The sequence below is a fragment of the Chlorella variabilis genome, assembly GCF_000147415.1.
Source record: "Chlorella variabilis unplaced genomic scaffold CHLNCscaffold_13, whole genome shotgun sequence".
NCBI classification, from domain to species: domain Eukaryota; kingdom Viridiplantae; phylum Chlorophyta; class Trebouxiophyceae; order Chlorellales; family Chlorellaceae; genus Chlorella; species Chlorella variabilis.
Window position 1 is genome coordinate 278,560 of NW_005435075.1, and position 16,816 is coordinate 295,375.

General features: G+C 70.5%; 4 protein-coding genes across 4 annotated transcripts in view; 2 read left to right on the top strand and 2 right to left on the bottom strand.

The window, feature by feature from the left end:
• Window positions 1-2,151, top strand: part of CHLNCDRAFT_35898 (hypothetical protein) — a 5,147-nt gene extending 2,996 nt beyond the window's left edge. Inside the window, exons 10-15 of the mRNA XM_005846518.1 lie at window positions 3-90; window positions 533-673; window positions 963-1,045; window positions 1,275-1,319; window positions 1,602-1,702; window positions 1,922-2,151. Of these exons, the coding sequence (XP_005846580.1) occupies window positions 3-90; window positions 533-673; window positions 963-1,045; window positions 1,275-1,319; window positions 1,602-1,702; window positions 1,922-1,985 (522 nt within the window). The 3' untranslated portion in view covers window positions 1,986-2,151. The remainder of the gene's footprint in view (window positions 1-2; window positions 91-532; window positions 674-962; window positions 1,046-1,274; window positions 1,320-1,601; window positions 1,703-1,921) is intronic.
• Window positions 2,152-2,318: 167 nt separating this feature from the next.
• On the top strand, window positions 2,319-4,444 carry CHLNCDRAFT_135138 (hypothetical protein; the record flags this gene model as incomplete). Its single annotated transcript, XM_005846519.1, has 5 exons — window positions 2,319-2,407; window positions 2,606-2,768; window positions 2,970-3,898; window positions 4,025-4,103; window positions 4,292-4,444. The coding sequence occupies 5 exons, from the start codon at window positions 2,319-2,321 to the stop codon at window positions 4,442-4,444; spliced, it is 1,413 nt and encodes a 470-aa protein (XP_005846581.1).
• Window positions 4,445-8,294: 3,850 nt separating this feature from the next.
• CHLNCDRAFT_52925 (hypothetical protein) lies at window positions 8,295-9,963 on the bottom strand (the record flags this gene model as incomplete). The annotated part of the gene is made up of 4 exons (XM_005846657.1): window positions 8,295-8,553; window positions 8,765-8,921; window positions 9,091-9,148; window positions 9,259-9,963. The coding sequence occupies 4 exons, from the start codon at window positions 9,961-9,963 to the stop codon at window positions 8,295-8,297; spliced, it is 1,179 nt and encodes a 392-aa protein (XP_005846719.1).
• A 6,476-nt stretch (window positions 9,964-16,439) lies between these two features.
• CHLNCDRAFT_35902 (hypothetical protein) overlaps window positions 16,440-16,816 on the bottom strand; it is a gene marked incomplete at its 5' end in the record, with an annotated part of 3,584 nt that continues 3,207 nt past the window's right edge. Inside the window, one exon of the mRNA XM_005846658.1 lies at window positions 16,440-16,812. Coding sequence (XP_005846720.1) covers window positions 16,781-16,812 — 32 coding nt within the window. The 3' untranslated portion in view covers window positions 16,440-16,780. The remainder of the gene's footprint in view (window positions 16,813-16,816) is intronic.

A 16,816-nucleotide genomic window follows, 5' to 3' on the forward strand; every position in this document is an offset into this window, starting at 1 on the left:
AGGTCGGGCTGGGGCGCACGGGCAAGCTGTGGGGCCATGAGCACCACGGCGTCTCTCCAGACATGATGTCTTTGGCCAAGCCGCTGGCAGGTGGGTCTGCGCCTGGGCCTGGTGTGTGTGGGTGTGTGGGTGGGCAGGCCATTGGAGGGTACCAGCGGGGGGGTGGGTGTGTGGCAACCGGCGTGTGTGGTGGGAGGGGCAGGCCAGGTGTGGGGGGTGGGCAGGCCAGGCGGAGGGGCCATACAATGCCTTGTCAGGCTTGCGGGGCAAGCTGCTGGCGGCTGTGTGGGGTGGGCACGCCAGCGCGAGGGGCCAGCAGGCCGCTGGCCAGTCGCCGGGCAATCGGGGGGCTGGCAGGCGGGCGCGCCAGCAGGCCACTTCATGTTGCCGGCTCGGGCCTGCAAGCCAGCGGTCAGCACCGTGAGCGCCTGCAGGCTGTGGCATCCTGGTGACCTGTGTGCCCTGCCCTCCTGTCACCCCGCCGCCGAGCCCCCCTGCCGTGCCTCCCCTCCCCGCCGCGCTTTCCACGCAGGCGGCCTGCCCATCGGTGCCGTGCTCCTCAAGGAACATGTGGCGGCGGTGATGGCGCCCGGCGACCACGGCTCCACCTTTGCCGGCAACCCGCTGGTCTGCCACGCCGCCTGCACCGTGTTTGATATCATCTCAGACCCAGGTGGGCTGGTGGCAGCGGTGTGTGGGTGGTGGTGGTGATGCGTGTTTGCTGTCTGGTGTGCGTGGTGGTGGCGGGTGTTTGCTGTCCTGGTGTGTGTGGTGCTGGCAGTTGCTTGCGCGTGTGTGTGCGCGGTGCTGGGGCGCACCGAAGGCCGCAACCATGTACCGGCTGCAGAGGCCGCCAACTAGCGTCCGGCCAGGCGATCCTCCCTCGCCTGGCCAATGCCAGGCTGCCGCCCCGACTTGCTGGCTGCTGCTGCTGCTGCTGCTACCCGCTTGGCCCCCTGCAGAGTTCCTGGCGGGCGTGACCCGCAAGGGCGAGCTGCTGCGGTCGGGGCTGCGGGCGGCGTTGGAGGGCAACCCACACGTGCAGGCGCGGCGCAGGCGCCCGGCGCGCCCCTGCTCCCACACCGCCGCCGCCGCCGCTGCCCCCACACATCCACCGCTGCCGCCGCCGCCCCCACCGCCGCCGGCTTCCTTTTCGGCCGCCGTTTCTCCGTCGCATCGCTTTGGCTGCCTCGACAGCTGCGCATGAGTCCACCTGGCACCCACCGCCCTGCTCTGCTCTGCTCTGCTCTGCTCCGCTCTGCCTGTGGCTGCAGGAGGTGCGCGGCCTGGGCCTCATCTGTGGCGTCCAGCTAGACCAGGTGGGTGGGCACGTGGGTGGGGCACGCTGGGGGGTGACGGCACCAGGCTGCAGGCTGTGGGCACCAGGCACCAGGCTGCGTGTGGTTTCTGTGGGCGGGTGGGTGACTCGGGCACGCCCTGCGGCCCCACCGCCTGCTCAGCCGCACCCGCCTGGCGCCCGGCTCGCTGCGGCTTGGCCCTCTGCTGCCCCGCCGCCGCTGGCACGAGGCCGAGCCGCCACGCCGAGTGGTTTCGAGGCATCGAGGCCGGCCCGCCCACCCCTGCCACTTGCAATTGTGCAGATGGCAGGCCCACTTGTGACGGCGGCCCGCGACCGCGGCATCATCGTCATCACTGCGGGCAAGGGAGACATTGTGCGGCTGGTGCCCCCCCTGGTGGTCAGGTGGGGCGGCGGCACGGCGGCCGCGGCAACGGCGCCGCGGCACGCCAGCTGCCGCGCACCAGCCGCGCCCTGCACTGCGTTTGGTGCTACCGACGTTTCCAAAATCATGCCGCTCCTGCCGCTCCCCGCACCACGTTCAGCACCGTGCACTTTGCTGCTGAAGGCTGAGCCCCATCCCTGCTCGGTCCGCGCTGCCCCTTCCCCCACCCCACGCTGCAGCGAGGAGGAGATTGAGAAGTGCTGCAAGGTTCTGGGCGAGGTGGCAAAGGAGGTGCTGAAGTGAGGCGGCCACCGAGCGGCTGCGAGAGGGGAGCACGGTCTGCTGCGCCGTCCCCGCCAGCGCCCGGTGGTTGCCCATTGCGCCGGCTGTGTATTTTGACGCTGCTGGGTTCTGTGAACTATTGAAATCATCTTCGTCTGGATTCTTCCATCTAACTCTCGAGTTGCGCGAGGACGACAGGAGACGAGCGCAAGGCAGCAGGCGCCCATCGCCCGCCTGGCGCCAGATGAGGCCCCCGTTGATCTTGCCTGCCTGGTGCCATCAGGCGCCACTTTCTCCCGCCTGCTGTTCATCGGTGGGCCTTCTCCCAGGCAGCCAGAGAGGAGCGGCCGCCCCATGGCGGAAGACTATCCCACCAGCGAGCTCTGGGTCGGATCTCTATTGGAGCAGACCACCGCGGATGATGTGCGAGCCGTGTTCAGCAGGTGATCGCCGCATGCCCATGTCGCTGATGTGCGCCTCCCGAGGCCCTGGCTGCTCCAGACAGCAGGAGCAGCAGCAGGGGAGCGGGATTTGCTCTGCCTCCAAGGCCGCAATGGCACCCCCGCCGCCGCCGCCGCCGCCGCCGGCCTCTCCACCGCCTGGCCGGGCCGCTGACTTCCCACCCTCGCCGCTGCGCTCAGGTACGGCACCGTCCACTTCTGCCACATGGGCCACCACCCCAACCCCAGCCTGCCGGTGGCCTATGCCAAGGTGACGATGGGCTCGGTGGCGGAGGCAGCCGCCGTGGCGGCCGCTCTGCACAACGTCGCCGTGCCACAGCTGAGCGGCGGCCAGGAGCTCAAGGTGCGCTGCGTGCGCCGCTTCCTCCCTCCTGCATCCGTGTATTGTGTGCGCCGAATCGTGCAGCCTGATGCACCCATCTGCACCCATCTGCGCCCTGTGGGCACCCGCGCGGCGCCTGCAACAAGGCTGCTCCAGCCAGGTGGCATGCGGCACCTCCAGATTCAGGGTGCTGACCGGCGCCCCTGCCGGCTGGTGCTGCAGGTCCATTTCGCGCGCGTGGCGGCAGCGGCCGTGCCGCAGTCCCCCCGCTCGCCACTGTCGCCGCGCGGCCGGCTGCCGCCCGACTCGCACTGCATCACCGCCGGCGCCGGCGCCGGCGCCAACGGCAAGCCGGCGGCGCGCCCCAGCAATAGCTCCGGCCCGAGCCTGGGCCCCCCCGCGGGTCCGCAGCGCTGCGGCAGCTGCGGCAAGGCCGAGAGCGCCGTACTGGCGCTGCGCCGCTGCAGCGCCTGCAAATGCGTCGCCTACTGCTGCACCCCCTGCCAGCATGCCGACTGGCAGGCGCGGCACTCGGGCGAGTGCGCTGCGCTGCAGCAGCTGGGCGGCCTGCTGGCAGGCAACGGTAGCGTGGCTGGCATGCTGCAGGCGGCGATGGCGCGGCCGCGGTCCGGCCTGGGCCGCGCCGTGCAGGCGCTGCTGGCTGCCAGGCTGGCAGCCCTGGAAGAGCAGCAGCAGCAGCAGGAGGGGGTGCAGCAGCCAGCACAGCAGGCAGAGCAGGTGCAGGGGGGCGAGGCAGAGCAGGAGGAGGAGGCGGTGGCAGCAGGGGAGGTGCAGGAGCCGCAGGCGGCGCACAGCGAAGAGGGCCGGGGCGCGAGGCAGCCAGAGGCGCAGCCGGAGGCAGCAGAGGTGCAGCAGCCGCAGGCGGCGGAGCCGGCAGGCGCGCCGCTGCGCCCGGCGGCAGGCAGGGAAGCCCAGGCAGCAGAGGGGGATGGCCAGGCAGCCAGGCAGCTGGTGGCGGCAGCCTTCTCAGCTGCGCTGGCGCGGCAGGCGCCGGCACCACTGCGCGGCGCTTCGGCAGCAGGAGGGGGGCAGGAGGCGGCAGTGGGTGATGCCCAGGCAGCCAGGCAGCTGATGGAGGCGGCGATTCAGGCGGTGGTGGGCGCCGAGCAGGCAGAGGCAGAGGCGCGCCTGTAGGCCTGGGAACGACGGCAGCCGGAGAAGAGCAGCAGCAAGAGGCTGCGTCTGGAGATGATTATGTGTGGCAGTTTCTGATGTTCTGGCTGTGCCGTGAAACTCATTCACTGCCGTTTCTCAAGGGCGGCAGCGCTGGCAGAGGCCCGTCTGCGTGCGGTGGCCGGTGGCGCCGCACCCCCCGCCAGGGCGGCGCTCGCTGGGGTGAGATGCTCATGCACGCCCCTTCCTCTGTGTGACACATCCAGCTGGCTGGCTCCATTGGTGGTGAGCGTTTATTCGTGGAGGACCTCACATAGGTTGAAAACCCTCCGGACATACGCGGGCACAGCGCAGGCAGCACTCGTGCTGCGGGCACTCCAGGACCAGCACCGCTGTCGCCCTGCTTCCAGGCCGTGACAGGCCTGAAGCAGGGCTGCCCCCTCAGCCCCACCCTCTTTGGGCTCTACATCGACGACCAAAAGGAGGAGCTGATGGCGGCGGCGCGGCGTGGCGAGCGGCTGGACCTCCCCAGCTTCCGTGGTGCCGCCGCTGCTGTACGCTGACGACATGGTACTGCTGGCCACCTCAGCGGCCGGGCTGCAGCGACAGCTGGACCTGCTCCAGCAGTACTGCCGGCAGTGGGGCCTCACCGTCAACATCGACAAGACCAAGCTCATGCTGCTCAGCGGGCGGCGGACCCAGCACGCAGCGCAGCAGACAGCAGATGCAGCAGGCCTCACCTTTGCCGGCCAGCAGCCGGCCATTATTCGCTGGCCCATCACGTTTCAAGCCCCCACCGACACTGTTGCACGTTGCCTGTCGTGGTTCCTAGTGCAACGTTTTCAACGCAGTTTTTACGGTTGGACCCATCAGTAACCCACGGCTCGGCTTGCCCTTACCGTTTGCATCGCTGAGTGCCTATTTGTCTCCACTTTCCCGATGTTTATTTGAAGAGCTTAATATACATTTAAAGACCTTCGAGTGGGCTGCCAGCGCTGAAGGGAGGTAGGGTACCCCTCAGACAGAGCTGGGATGCCCGTGGGCAGGCGGCGCGCGTGGCGGGGGCGGGCACAATGCCCAGCCGCCTTGGCTCTGCGGGGCCCACATTCAGCTTCTAGGAGGCCGCATACGGCTGCTCATGCACCACTGAACGTCATCGCATCCTGGGGGAAGGGCGTAGTGGCGGGTTTTCCGGAGCGCATGCTGTGGGGCGCAGCACAGGGGGGTCAGAGCCAAAGACTTTCGCCCGCCTTTAGAGCCCATTATTGGCCACGCGATTCACACGATGATAGAGAGCCCTGCAAGCTCCAGTTCGGGGCGGGTGAGCAGCGGCAGCGGGGCGTCAGTCTCGGCGCGGACGCTGCATATGGCGGACAGCGAAGTGGGACCGGCCAGCGAGGTTGCCTTCACCGATGAATTTGGAAGCGACTGCTACTGGTGAATTCGCTGCGCTGCTCAGGTTTCTTGTAGTACATGGCCACACAGGCGCATGTGCCACAGGGCTGCCAGAAGCCCATTCCATTGGCTGCACGCGTGCAAACACGCTCGCGTGATGCGACCAGCCCGATTGCGCAAACGGCGGCGCCAGGCAGCGCTATTGCCTGCACCCGCCCCCGATTATTTAGGGTCGCCCTACTGCCCCAGCGGCACAGACTCCACGTGTTCCAGCAGCACCCCCGACCCTCCTCTCCGGAGATCCCACCCCGGCCCCCTCAACTCCCCGCAGGTCCATGAGCTACCACACCCGCTTCTCCGACAGGGTAGTGCTGCGGGACGGCTGCAGCGGCCACACCCTGCTGTGCTGCTACCCCGCAGACCTGCGGCGGCGGCGCTGGAACGTCTGCGCCTCCAACAACGAGCGCGTGGTGCGGGTGCAGTTTGTGCGCAAGAAGGCCTACGGTGAGCGCGCCCGCACGCATGGCGCGCCCGCTGGACTTGCGGGGGGGAGCGGGGTGAGGGTGGGTTTGGGTGGTGGCCCCCCCTGCGGGCTGTGAGCTTTCAGCTCCAAATCGGGCCTGGCCCCGGTCTCAACCCCACCCCCCACACGTGGGACAACGCGCGCGCGCGCGCGCACACACACACACACACACACACACACACACACACACTCTCTCACATGCCCTGCCTGCAGGCGCGGCCAAGTACGGTCTCAGGGTGCTGGCAGCCCACCGGCAGGTGGTGCGCGCGGTGCTGACCCCAGACCCCGACACCGGCAGGCTGGTGATGCGGCAGTACACCGGCAAGAAGCGGGAGGGCCCCGTGATGCTGGAGGCGGCCATGCAGGGAGGCCCCCTCAAGGGCTTCCCCGCCCACCTGGTGCCCGCCGCGGAGCCGGAGACGCCGTGCGGCGGGTGCCGCGCCACGCTGCACCCGCGGGCAGACCCAGTGCTGACGGCCACGCTGCTGGCGCTGTTCAAGTGGAGGCTGGACCGCGACGCGATGCGGGCGGCGGTGAGGCGCAGCAAAAAGCTCAAGCCGGAGAGGAAGGAGAATGCGGGCGGCGGCTGGCGGTTTGGCCGCGGCGGCAGCGGCAAGCTGGAGGTGATTGAGGAGGCAGCCGCCGCGGAGCAGCTGGCGGCCTGGGAGGCAAAGGCGGCCGCCGCGGAGCAGGCGGAGGCCGCGGAGGCTCGGGCGGAGGCCGGTGAGCGGGCGGCCGCAGCCGTAGAGAAGCAGCAGGCGGCGATGCGGCGCCTACGCAGCTTCCCCATTGGCGGCGGCGAGGATGGCTGAGGGCCACCACCACGCCCTGTGAACACGACCCCGCGTGCATCTGGCGCCCAGCACTGTGCACGTTTGAACGCGCCGCCCACGCCGGCCTGCTTTGTTTGCACTGCTTTCTTTCCTGGCCCAATCTATCGCTGTGAGCGCCAGCCAAGCTCTGTGCACACCTTCAACAGCCAGCGACTTGCTCCTTGCATGTATTCCCTGGCGTTCGCCATTGCGCCACCCTGTACCTGTTACCCGTTTGATGCAATAACTGTAAGCAACGCCAACGCATGCTGTGCTCCAGACGGCCAACCCCTGCTCTGGCATTCACGTGGCTGCGCGTGTGCAGCACGCAACCCCAGGCCAGCTGCGCTGACTGCCTGATGGGCGGTTCCCACAGCTGGCTCCGCTCCCACCACCGCCGGCTCACTGAATGTCGTCCGGAGGCTCCATTGCCCTGCCCTGCCCGCCAGTCTCGTGGGGCGGCTGGTAGTCGCTTGGCTTCCCCTGCAGCAGCCAGGGGCGGCCTGCTGCTGCTGGTGCGCACCAGTACTCGCGCGGGAAGGGCAGGCGATGCATGTGGTGGCTGCCGCTGGCACCGGCTGCCGATGCTCATTTCCGGTTAGGCACAGCAGCGTCCCCCGGCCCGCTCATTCGCCAGCTCAGCTCAGCTCAGGCACCGGCAGCAGCGCAGCCCCCCGGCGCTGCGTCACGCAGCAGAGGCGGCCATTTGGCGCGGGGCGCTGCACGCAGCAGCGCAGGGCAAGCAGCAGCCCAAGCAGCGGTGCGCGCCTGCTGGCCAGTGCCGCCAGTCTTCTGCTGGTCATCGGCGGAGGTGCGTGGGCTGGGGCCCTCGCCGCTGTCGCGCGGCACGCCCTCAAACGCCTGCCCGCCCGCGCCCTGCCCGCCCGCCTCCCGCGGCTCGCCGCCGGTCGCCTTCTCCTCGCCCGCCTCGGAGCCCTGCTCGTGGGCAGGAGGTGCAGCAGCGGGGGTGGGGACGAGGCGATCGCAGGGGGCAACCTTGGATTAGGGTTGGGGACCAGTGGCGCAGCAGGCAGGGAGGGAGGCGGCGGCAGCAGGGCAGTAGCAGGGGCAACCTCAACAGACCCGGCGCAGGTCCAAGGGCAGAGCCTCACCAGGGCGGGCCCTGAGCTGAAGATGGCCCTGGCCTGGGCTCGCGCGGCGCGCACCGCCGCGACGGCACGCTGGCGGGCGGCGGGGGACCTGCCCGCCACGCTCGCGAGCACCTGGCTCCTCATCCTGGCTGCTGCTTGGGGTGCAGTGGCAACGCGACACAGGCAGGGGCCGCGAGAATAACGGTGGTAGCAAAGCGGTTAAGCCGATGGTGGTACCAACGCTGACGTGGAAGGTGCTGACCTGGCGGGTTGTTGATACTTGAAGGGAAGAGAGGTTAAACACATTCAATGCCAAAACTGAATGCTGTCGCAACAGAGAAGCGGAGGTGGGCGAGGCAAGGCGGTGGAAGAAATGGAAACTGGAGCAACGGGGTAAGATGATAAGAACGAATTGACAAAACTGGAGGGCATACAGGAAGAAGAAGACAGGAGTAAGAAGTACAAATTGCAGGATCAAGGTGCATGGTGCACGGTTAGGTGGATTGCGGCGCACGCAATACTAGTGGTAGGCAGGGCAAGCAGCCAGCGCGCGGCGAGACGCCTCGGTGCACTTGCCATGGCACTGCCTGGGCTACTGGCCCTCCGCGCCGTCCGCGGCTGCCGGCGGCTGGCCCTCAGCACCATCGGCCAGCCGCTCGCCCTGCGTGATGGCCGGTGGCGGCACCTTGTAGCGCAGCTCACACCGGCAGTGCACCTCATCAGCCACGCACTTCAAGAAACGCATGTCTTCCCGGCTCAGGGGCCCCTCCACTAGCAGCACCCGGCGCTCGTAGGTCCAGGTGTCGCACGGGCGCCCCGGCGCCGACAGCTTGCTGTACAGCTGCACCGCCCTGCAAACAACGGGGCGCAGGTACGGCGCCGATCCATGCGAGGCATGCGTCACAGCGGGCAGCGCATGGCAGGAAGAGGGGCTGGCTCGCAGCCTCCTAAACCCCCAGGCGATGCACCCGGTTGCTGCCATCTGCGCCACGGCACAGAAACCAGGACATGTGCTGCTGCTGCTGCTGCTGCTGCAGGGGCAGCACTGCCCAGCCCACTCACCTAGCCGGGATCGAGTCGGCCTCCCACGAAGGGTTGGCCGCCAGGATGCAGGCTTGCAGGTTGGGGTGCCGCCCGCCCGCGAGCTCTTGCCACTTAGACAGGCGGTCCCGCTTGGGCCGTATGGTCAGAGGTGCAAACAGCCTGTACTCTGCAAACTCTGCAGCAGTGGCAGTGCGCAGGCTGGAGTCGGCACCCAGGGGCCAGCATGCCAGCATGCAGCAACAGCGGGCAGGGGCAGCAGCCGCTGCGAGCACTCGCTCGCAAAGCCCAGGTCTGGCACGCAGGCCATTCGCTGTGCTGTAACCAGCTGCACGGCGTGGGCTCACCGAACAGGCCACAGGCGTTCAGCATGCCATGGCTGTACAGGTAGTCATACACCAGCGACTGCGTTCAAAGCACGGCGTCACGGATGGTGGGCTGGAGCAGCCACCGATTCCCGAGCCACCCGACCCGCTGCCTCTCTCCCGGTTTGAGCCAGACAGCAGCGCAGCGACAGGTGCCCTTGCCTTCATGTCGAGCGCAAGGATTTTCGCGTCCATCTGTGCCAACTCCACATCTTTCTGTGACGCCGCCAACTCCTTCTGTGCCGCCACCAAATCCTCCTGTGCCGCCACCGCCGCGTCCTTCTGCGCCGCCTCGCCCGTCTGTGCCGCCGCCAACTCCTTCTGTGCCGCCACCAATGCCGCGTCCTTCTGCGCCGCCTCGCCCGTCTGTGCCGCCGCCAACTCCTTCTGTGCCGCCACCAACTCCTTCTGTGCCGCCACCAACTCCTTCTGTGCCGCCACCAATGCCGCCTCGCCCGTCTGTGCCGCCGCGTCCTTCTGTGCCGCCTCGCCCGTCTGTGCCGCCGCCAACTCCTTCTGTGCCGCCACCAACTCCTTCTGTGCCGCCACCAATGCCGCGTACTGCTGTGGCGCCACCACGTCGAAGGCCAGCAACGCCGCGTCTGCTGCGAGCAGCTCTAGCTGCTTCCGAGCCATCGCCCTCTTGATGCGCGGCGCCTGCAGCAGCTCGTCCATGTCCGCCAAATCCTGCTGCAGAACTCGGTAGCTCTCGGTATAAGCAGCTGCTGCCCGGGGTACTCGCTGACTGCATCTGCTGGCTACGGTGCGGGCGGCAGACCGCAGAGGGCTGTGCAGGCCGTGCAGGGCGCACGAGCCACGCACAGCCTGCAGCAGCATTCGCGCGCCTGGAATCATGGAAGGCAGGAAAAGCGATGGCTGTGTTGAGGGGCGTCACAAACGAGACACCGCGCCTCATCAGAGCTGCCGGCCATGCACAGCGTGCAATGCCCGCCGCCAGCGCCGCCGCCGGCGGACATGCGGCGGGAGGCCTCGCCCAGGCTCACAAACATGTCTGCCTGCGCAGGGTCGAGCGCACAGCTGGCCAGCAAGGGCCACCTCGCGGGTGCGCCCTTGGCGTGGCGCACCTGCTCTCACGCTGTGCATGAATCACAACAGCAGCAGCAGCGCCACCGGCCTCGCAGGGTTTTGACAGCACCCATCGCAGCAGTCCAGCACCAAATGATCATGCCAGGGAGTCCGGCAGGGACCACAGGCGCCGCCTTCAAGCTGAGCGTGGCCCCCAACAAGCAGCTGCCGCTCGGTGCGCATTGCACGACGCGTTGCTGGCATTGGTGCAGCGGCTCGACAGAGGCGCTAGAGGCGGCTTATTAGGAGCAGCCTGGGGCCACTGGGGATGTTTAAGATGGCTGAGAGCGCCAGGGAGGCTGCACTCTTGGCAGCACGAGCTTGGCTATATGCAAGGCCACTTTATACGGCCCAGGGACCTCGGCACGAGCAGCGCGGCTTGCGCAGTGACGCCTTCGTGACTGCAGGGGGTGGCTGCTCGTCTCCCGGTCCGCGGGGTCTGGCAGCGACACAGGGCAGGGGCTGCAAGAACAACTGCTGGTAGCAAAGCGTTATAATCTTATAAGGGTGGTTGTAAACCAATGCTGACGTGGCACGCGCTGAGCTGGCGGGTTTCCTAGATGCTTGAAGGGCCGTGAGTTTACGCGCAATCAATGCCGAAACTGAATGCCGTCGCAACAGGGCGGCGACCGATCGAAGAAGTGGAGGCGGGCGAGGCGAGGCGGTGCAGCCCGGAGGCTGCGCCAGGCACTGCGGCCAGCTCCAGGCCCATCCTGCCCCATCCTGCCCCTGCCTGCCCCTGCCTATCTCCTGCCCCGCCGATCGTAGTCGATGCTGCAGCCAAACAGGTCCAGCACGCGCATCGCGCTGCCGGCGACCCCCGCGCCACGCAACGCCACGTCGCCCGCGCCGCCGTCGGCGCCAGGCGCCGGCTTGCCTGCGGCGGCCATGGGCACGGCACAGAGCGTGCGCCTGAGCATGCTGCCGGCAGGCAGGGCCGGGTGTGCCTCCACCTCAAGGCCAGGCATGGAACCAGTACACAACAACTCAAGAAGCGGGCAAGGCGCTCCTCCCTGCCGCCGTTGGCGCCGCGCACACCTGGCGTCCCCGCCAGGTCAGCCGTCATCTTGACCTGCCAGCTCAGCTCCTTGGCTCGCTTCTCCGCATCCGCCAGCGACACCTGCGGTGGCGCCAGGCTGGCAAGACCCCAGGTCGATCCCAGAGCCGCGGGCAGGCGCAGGGGCAGCGGCGGCGGGGGGCTGGCGGCACGCGCTGGGGCGCCGTGCTGGTGGCACGCACAGGAGAGCGCTCGCCGCAGCAGGCAGCCGCCAGCCGCACGCCAGCCTGTCCCACTCCCAGCCCCGCAGGTGGGCCCCTCCCAGCCCTGCAACCCACCTTGAGCTTGTCAACCTCCGCCTCGGCCGCCGCCGCACGTCGCCCCGCCGCCGCCGCCGCCAGCTCCGCAGCCTCCGCCCGCTGCGCCAGCCCGCCCTCCTCCCCCGCCTCCTCCCCATCCTGCCCGCCACCGGCCACGCCGCCGCCGCCGCCGCCGCCGCGGCGGGTGGGCGCCGCGTCGATGTCGGCCTCGGCGGCTGCCGCCGCCAGCTCCGCCACGCGCAGCGACAGCTCGATTTTGGCGGCCTCCGCGGCCTCCGCCCGCGCCTGCACATCCGTTAGCCTGTCCCTGCAGGGAGGCAGGGGGCAGCAGCAGAGAAGGGCGGGGCATGGCAAGGGCGTTTAAACACAAAGCAGCAGCGCCCACGCTGCCCGCAGCCGCGGCGCATTGATTGCCTGCCCCGTGGCAGCCAGCCCCTCCAGCCGCAGCCCCCACCTGGCTGCATTCAGCTGCTGCTCCAGGCTGCTCTGCTGCTGCTGGGCCGCAGCCGCCGCTGCCGCGAGCTCCCGCTCCAGCTGCTGCTGCGCCGCGGCGGCCGCCGCGGCCGCCTCCGCGGCCGCCTCGGCGTGCGCCCCGCGTGCCGCCTCCAGCGCCGCCTCTGCCGCCGCCAGGCGGCCCGCCTGTTGCGCCGCGGCGGCTGCCGCAGCGGCGGCAGCAGCCTGGGCCGCCTCCATTGCTGACGTGGCGCCATCCAGCTGGGAGGTGGCAGCTGCCGCCTCGTGGCGCGCGGCCTCGGCGGCGGCCTCGGCGGCGCCGCAGCGGGCGGCGGCCTCGGCAGCGGCGGCCTGCGCCGCGCCAGCCGTCGCCTGCATGCTGGCCAGCTGCTCGCCGAATTCCTGCTCCTTCTTCTTGAAGCCGGTCTGCAGGCAGAAGAAGAAGAAGAAGAAGGTAATACGTGGGACGCGTAGTTTGCAATTCGGCCGTACTTGGAGGAAGCGAGGGGGGTAAGACGGCTGGGCGAGTCGGGCACGGCAGGGCAGCATGCAAGCCAGGGGGGCATGCCGGGGCGGGCATGCAGAGCGTGTGTGCTGGGATGCGGGTGGCAGGGGTGGGAGGGATGCGTGGTGCGGTTGCATTCGACTCTCCAAGCCCAGATGACCCTTGCAGGAGGAGGGCCCAGCTCCTGGCAGGCCCCCAGCCAGGCGCCAGCCGTGCCAGGTGCCAGCCATATGCCCGTTGCCCCACGTGCACACTGGCCCCACACAGGCCCCACACACAGGATCCCCCGCCGCACCTGCACCAGCAGGAAGCGCTTCTGCCGCTCCTCCGCCTGGCGCTGCAGCTCCTGCACCTCGCGCCGCGCCGCCTCCGCCGCCGCCTCCGCCGCCTCCATGCGCCGCTGCATGTCGGCCGCCGCCGCGGCGGCCTGCGCCTCGCGAGCCCCGGCCGCAGCCGCGGCCGCCGCCGCCGCCTCTGCAGAGCCCGCCTGCTGCTGCAGCGCCTCGAGAGCGGCGGCGGCCGCCGCCGCGTCCTGCCGCGCCGCCGCCAGCTGCTCCCGCAGCTCTCCAGCCGCCGCCTCAGCCTCCTGCCGCGCCTCGGCAAGCGCCGCCTGCCGTGCCGCGGCCGCCGCCGCCGCCGCGGCAGCCTCCGCCTGCTGCGCCCGCTCCTGCTGCCCCTCTGCGTCCGCCGCCGCCGCGGCCGCTGCCTGCTGCTCCAGCTGCTGCCGCATCTCAGCCACCTCCTCTTGCAGTTCCGCCGCCTCATCATCTGCCGCCTCTGCCGCCTCCTCCGCCACCCGCAGCCGCTCCTGCAGGGCCGCCTGCTCCGCCGCCGCCGCCTCCAGCCGCTGCCCAGCAGCCGCCAGCTCCCGCTGCGCGTCGCCAGCCACCGCCTCGGCCGCCGCGGCGCGCTGCTGCGCGTCGCGGACCGCCGCCGCCGCCAGGCCGGCCTCCGCCTTGGCGCCCTCACGCAGCGCCTCCAGCTGCTGCTCCAGCTCCTCAACCTGCTGTGCCTGCCGGGCCGCCGCAGCCTGAGCCTCCTCCGCCTCCTGCCGCGCCATGCGGGCGTCGGCGCTCGCCTGCTCGGCCGCGACGCCGGCCGCGGCGGCCGCCGCCTGCGCCTCTTGCAGCTGCCGCTGCAGCGAGGCTGCCTGCTCCTGCAGCTGCGCCGTACGCTCGGCGTCAGCGCTGGCGCTGCCGGCTGCCGCTGCGGTCGCAGCATCCAGCTCCGCCTGCAGCGCAGCCAGCTGCTGCCCCTGCTCCTCAGCCGCCGCCGCGGCCGCCCGCCGCGCCGCCTCGGCATCTGCCAGCTGCTGCCTGAGCGCCGCCGCCGCCTCCCCGGCCTCGACCTCGGCCGCCGGAGCCGCCTCCAGCTGCTGCTGCAGCGCGGCCACCTGGGCACGCTGCGCGCTGAGCTCTTCCTTGAGCTCCTTCTGAGCAGCCTGCAGTGCCGCCGCCTCTGCCTGCTGCTGCTCCAGCTGGCGCTGCAGAGACTGCTGCTCTTCCTGGGCTTGCGCCGCAGCGGCCTGAACCTGCTCCTGCAGCGCCGCCGCCTCCGCCTGCTGCTGCTCCAGCCGCCGCCGCGCCTCCGCCTCCGCCTCTGCCGCCGCCGCCGCGGCCGCCTGCTGCGCGGCGGCCAGCCGCCGCTGCTCCTCCAGCTGCGCGGCAGCTTCCTGGGCCTGTTGCCGCGCAGCCACCAGCGCCGCCGCGTCCACAGCGCCCTCGCTGCTGCCAGCAGCCGCCTCCAGCTGCTGCCTCAGCTCGTCCTCGTCGCCACGCATCGCCGCCAGCTCCGCCCGCGCAGCCGCCAGCTCAGCCGCCGCAGCGGCCGCCGCCGCCTCTCTGGCAGCCGCCGCCTCTTCCAGCTGCGTGCGGGCGCCGGCCAGCTCTGATGCGGACTCGCGAGCCTGCCCACCCACAGCCTCCAGCTGCTCGTGTGCGGCAGCCGCCTCGTGCTGCGCCTCCTCCAGCTGCTGCCGCAGGTCGGCGGCGTGCTGCGCCGCCGACGCTGCCTGCTCCTGCGTCGCCGCCAGCTGGGCAGCAGCCTGCTCTGCAGCGGCCGCGGCAGCGGCGGCCCCCGCACTGCTGCCCTGCAGCTGCTCCTGCAGCTCGGCGGCCTGTGCAGCAGCGGCTTCGCGGGAAGCCGCAGCCGCAGCAAGCTCCTGCTGCTGCTGAGCTGCCTGCAAAGCCGCCGCGTGCTCCGCAGCCACGGCCTCCGCCGCTGCTAGCTGCTGCTGCGCTTGCTGCAGCTGCTCCCGAAGCTGCTGCCTCTCCTCGTCGTCTGCAGCAGGTGCCGCCGCCTCCTCCAGCTGCTGCTGCAGCTGCGCCGCCTGCGCCAGCGCCGCATCCCGCTCCCCGCCGGCATCAGCCGCCTGCTTCTTGAGCACCTGAAACTGCTTCTTTGCTTTGGCAAGCTTCACCCTCATAGCAACCAGCTCCTCGGCAGCTGCCGCCTCCTCGGGGGCACCCTCTCCTGCCGCCGCAGCCGCAGCAGCCGCCTCGGCAGCGGCGGCGGTCGCGGCGGCGGCAGCCTGCTCCCGCGCCTCTGCCGCCTCCTGCTGCGCCGCCGCCAGCTGCTGCTGCAGCGTGGCCACCTCGTTCCGCAGCTGCTCCGCCGCCGCCGCCGCCGCCGCCGCCCGCGCATCCGCGGCCGCGGCCGCGGCGCCGCCGCCGTCGCCGCCCGCCGCCGCCGCCTTGTGCTCCCGCAGCTGCTTGTGCTGCTGGCGCAGGCGGGTCAGCTGCGCGCCGGCCCGCTGCGCCTCCTTCTCCGCTTGCGCCTTGGCCTGCTCCGCGGCGGCGGCGGCCTGCTGCGCCGCCGCCAGCTGCTCCTTGTAATCCTCCAGCTCACCCAGCGCATCCGCGGCAGCCTGCACCCAGGGGAGGCGGCACGCACAGCATCATTCAGGCGGCACAGCATTCAGGGAGCATTCAGGCGGCATGCGAAGCGTCATTCAGCGTGCACAGGGACTCAGTGCAGGGCGACGCAGGCTGCCAGCTGCAAACGGGAGCCTGGGCGGTGACGCAGCCGCCACATGCAGCAGCGGCGCCCCTGCAAGGCAGGAGGGGAGACGTAGGCCGGCGCGGCGCCCCCCAGCCAGGTCACCCACCGTCTCCACTGCCTGCAGCCTGCTCCTCAGGCTGCGGTTCTCGGCCGCCGCGTCGCCGCCGCCGCCGCCGCCCCAGCCGTTGCCGCTGGCGCTGCCGCTGGCGCCCTGGCGCGCGCTGGAGCTGCTGGCGGCGCGTGGCACCGCCACCGCTGAGTCCACCGGAATGCCATCGGCATCGAATTCGAGGTCGTCATCCTGCCGGGCGGAGGGAGGGGAGTGCTGTGGGTGGGTGGTGTCGGTTGCGGCGCGAGGCGGCGCCTGCTGCGCCCGGCAGGCGGGGCGGGCGAGCCTCACCGTGGGCGCCTTGAGCTCCAGAAGCGTGCCCACATGCTGCCGGGCGTTGCTCTGCACGGCGAGGGGAGCCTGGCGCGTTGGGCGGGCAGGCGCGGCCAGCGAGGAAACAAGCAAGGCGAAGCACCCACCAGCTGCTCCGCCGCCGCCGCCGCGTCCGCGCCGATTTCCTCCGCCACCTCATTCGCCTTGTCCAAAGCCTGCTGCGCCAGCGAGCTCAGGTTCCCCCACAGCGACATTGCCTGCCCTTGCTGCTGCCAGACTGCTCGGAGGGCCTTGCTTGCCGGCTGTCAGTCTCGGCCTGGGGCCGCCTTGTTGGCTGAACTGTTTCAAATGGGCACGGAGCGAGCTGTTGAGCAGCACCGCTGTCCGTTCCACTTATCGCTGTGCAACAACCCTGCCGCAACAACCGAGACTCAGCCGCTCCCAGGGATCGGATGCTGCTCCCGCAGCATGTGCCAACAACGCGCTGCCCCCGCGTTGGTGCACTACGTCCTGGGGCTTGGGCAGTACTGCACGCTGGCGGGCGCCGCCGCCAGCGGTATGCCTGCCTCCAGGGCTGTCAAAACAGGGCACAGGCCAGCTTGTGTTACAGGAACCCAGTCACTACTGACACACGCACGCACAGCACAGCAAGCGCCCCGATCACACCGCTGACGCCAGCCGTCGGTTCCTTTTGCCGCCGCCCCCGCTCTCCTCGCCGCTCTCCTCGCCGTGCTCCTCGCCACCGTCGAGCCCCCGCTGGAACACCGGCAGCACGGTTTCGTTGGGGTTGCGCGGCAGGAAGCGCCACGGCGCGCCCGTGCCGATCCACGACTCCTTGTGCTGCGGTACCAAGTTCTCCGCGTGTGCAGCATACATAGGCTGGCCATGCCAGGGCCGCCAGCTCTCGTCCCGCGGGCCGTCCCGCGGCGTCAGGCGCAGCACCACCACGTCGTGCAGCCCCCACA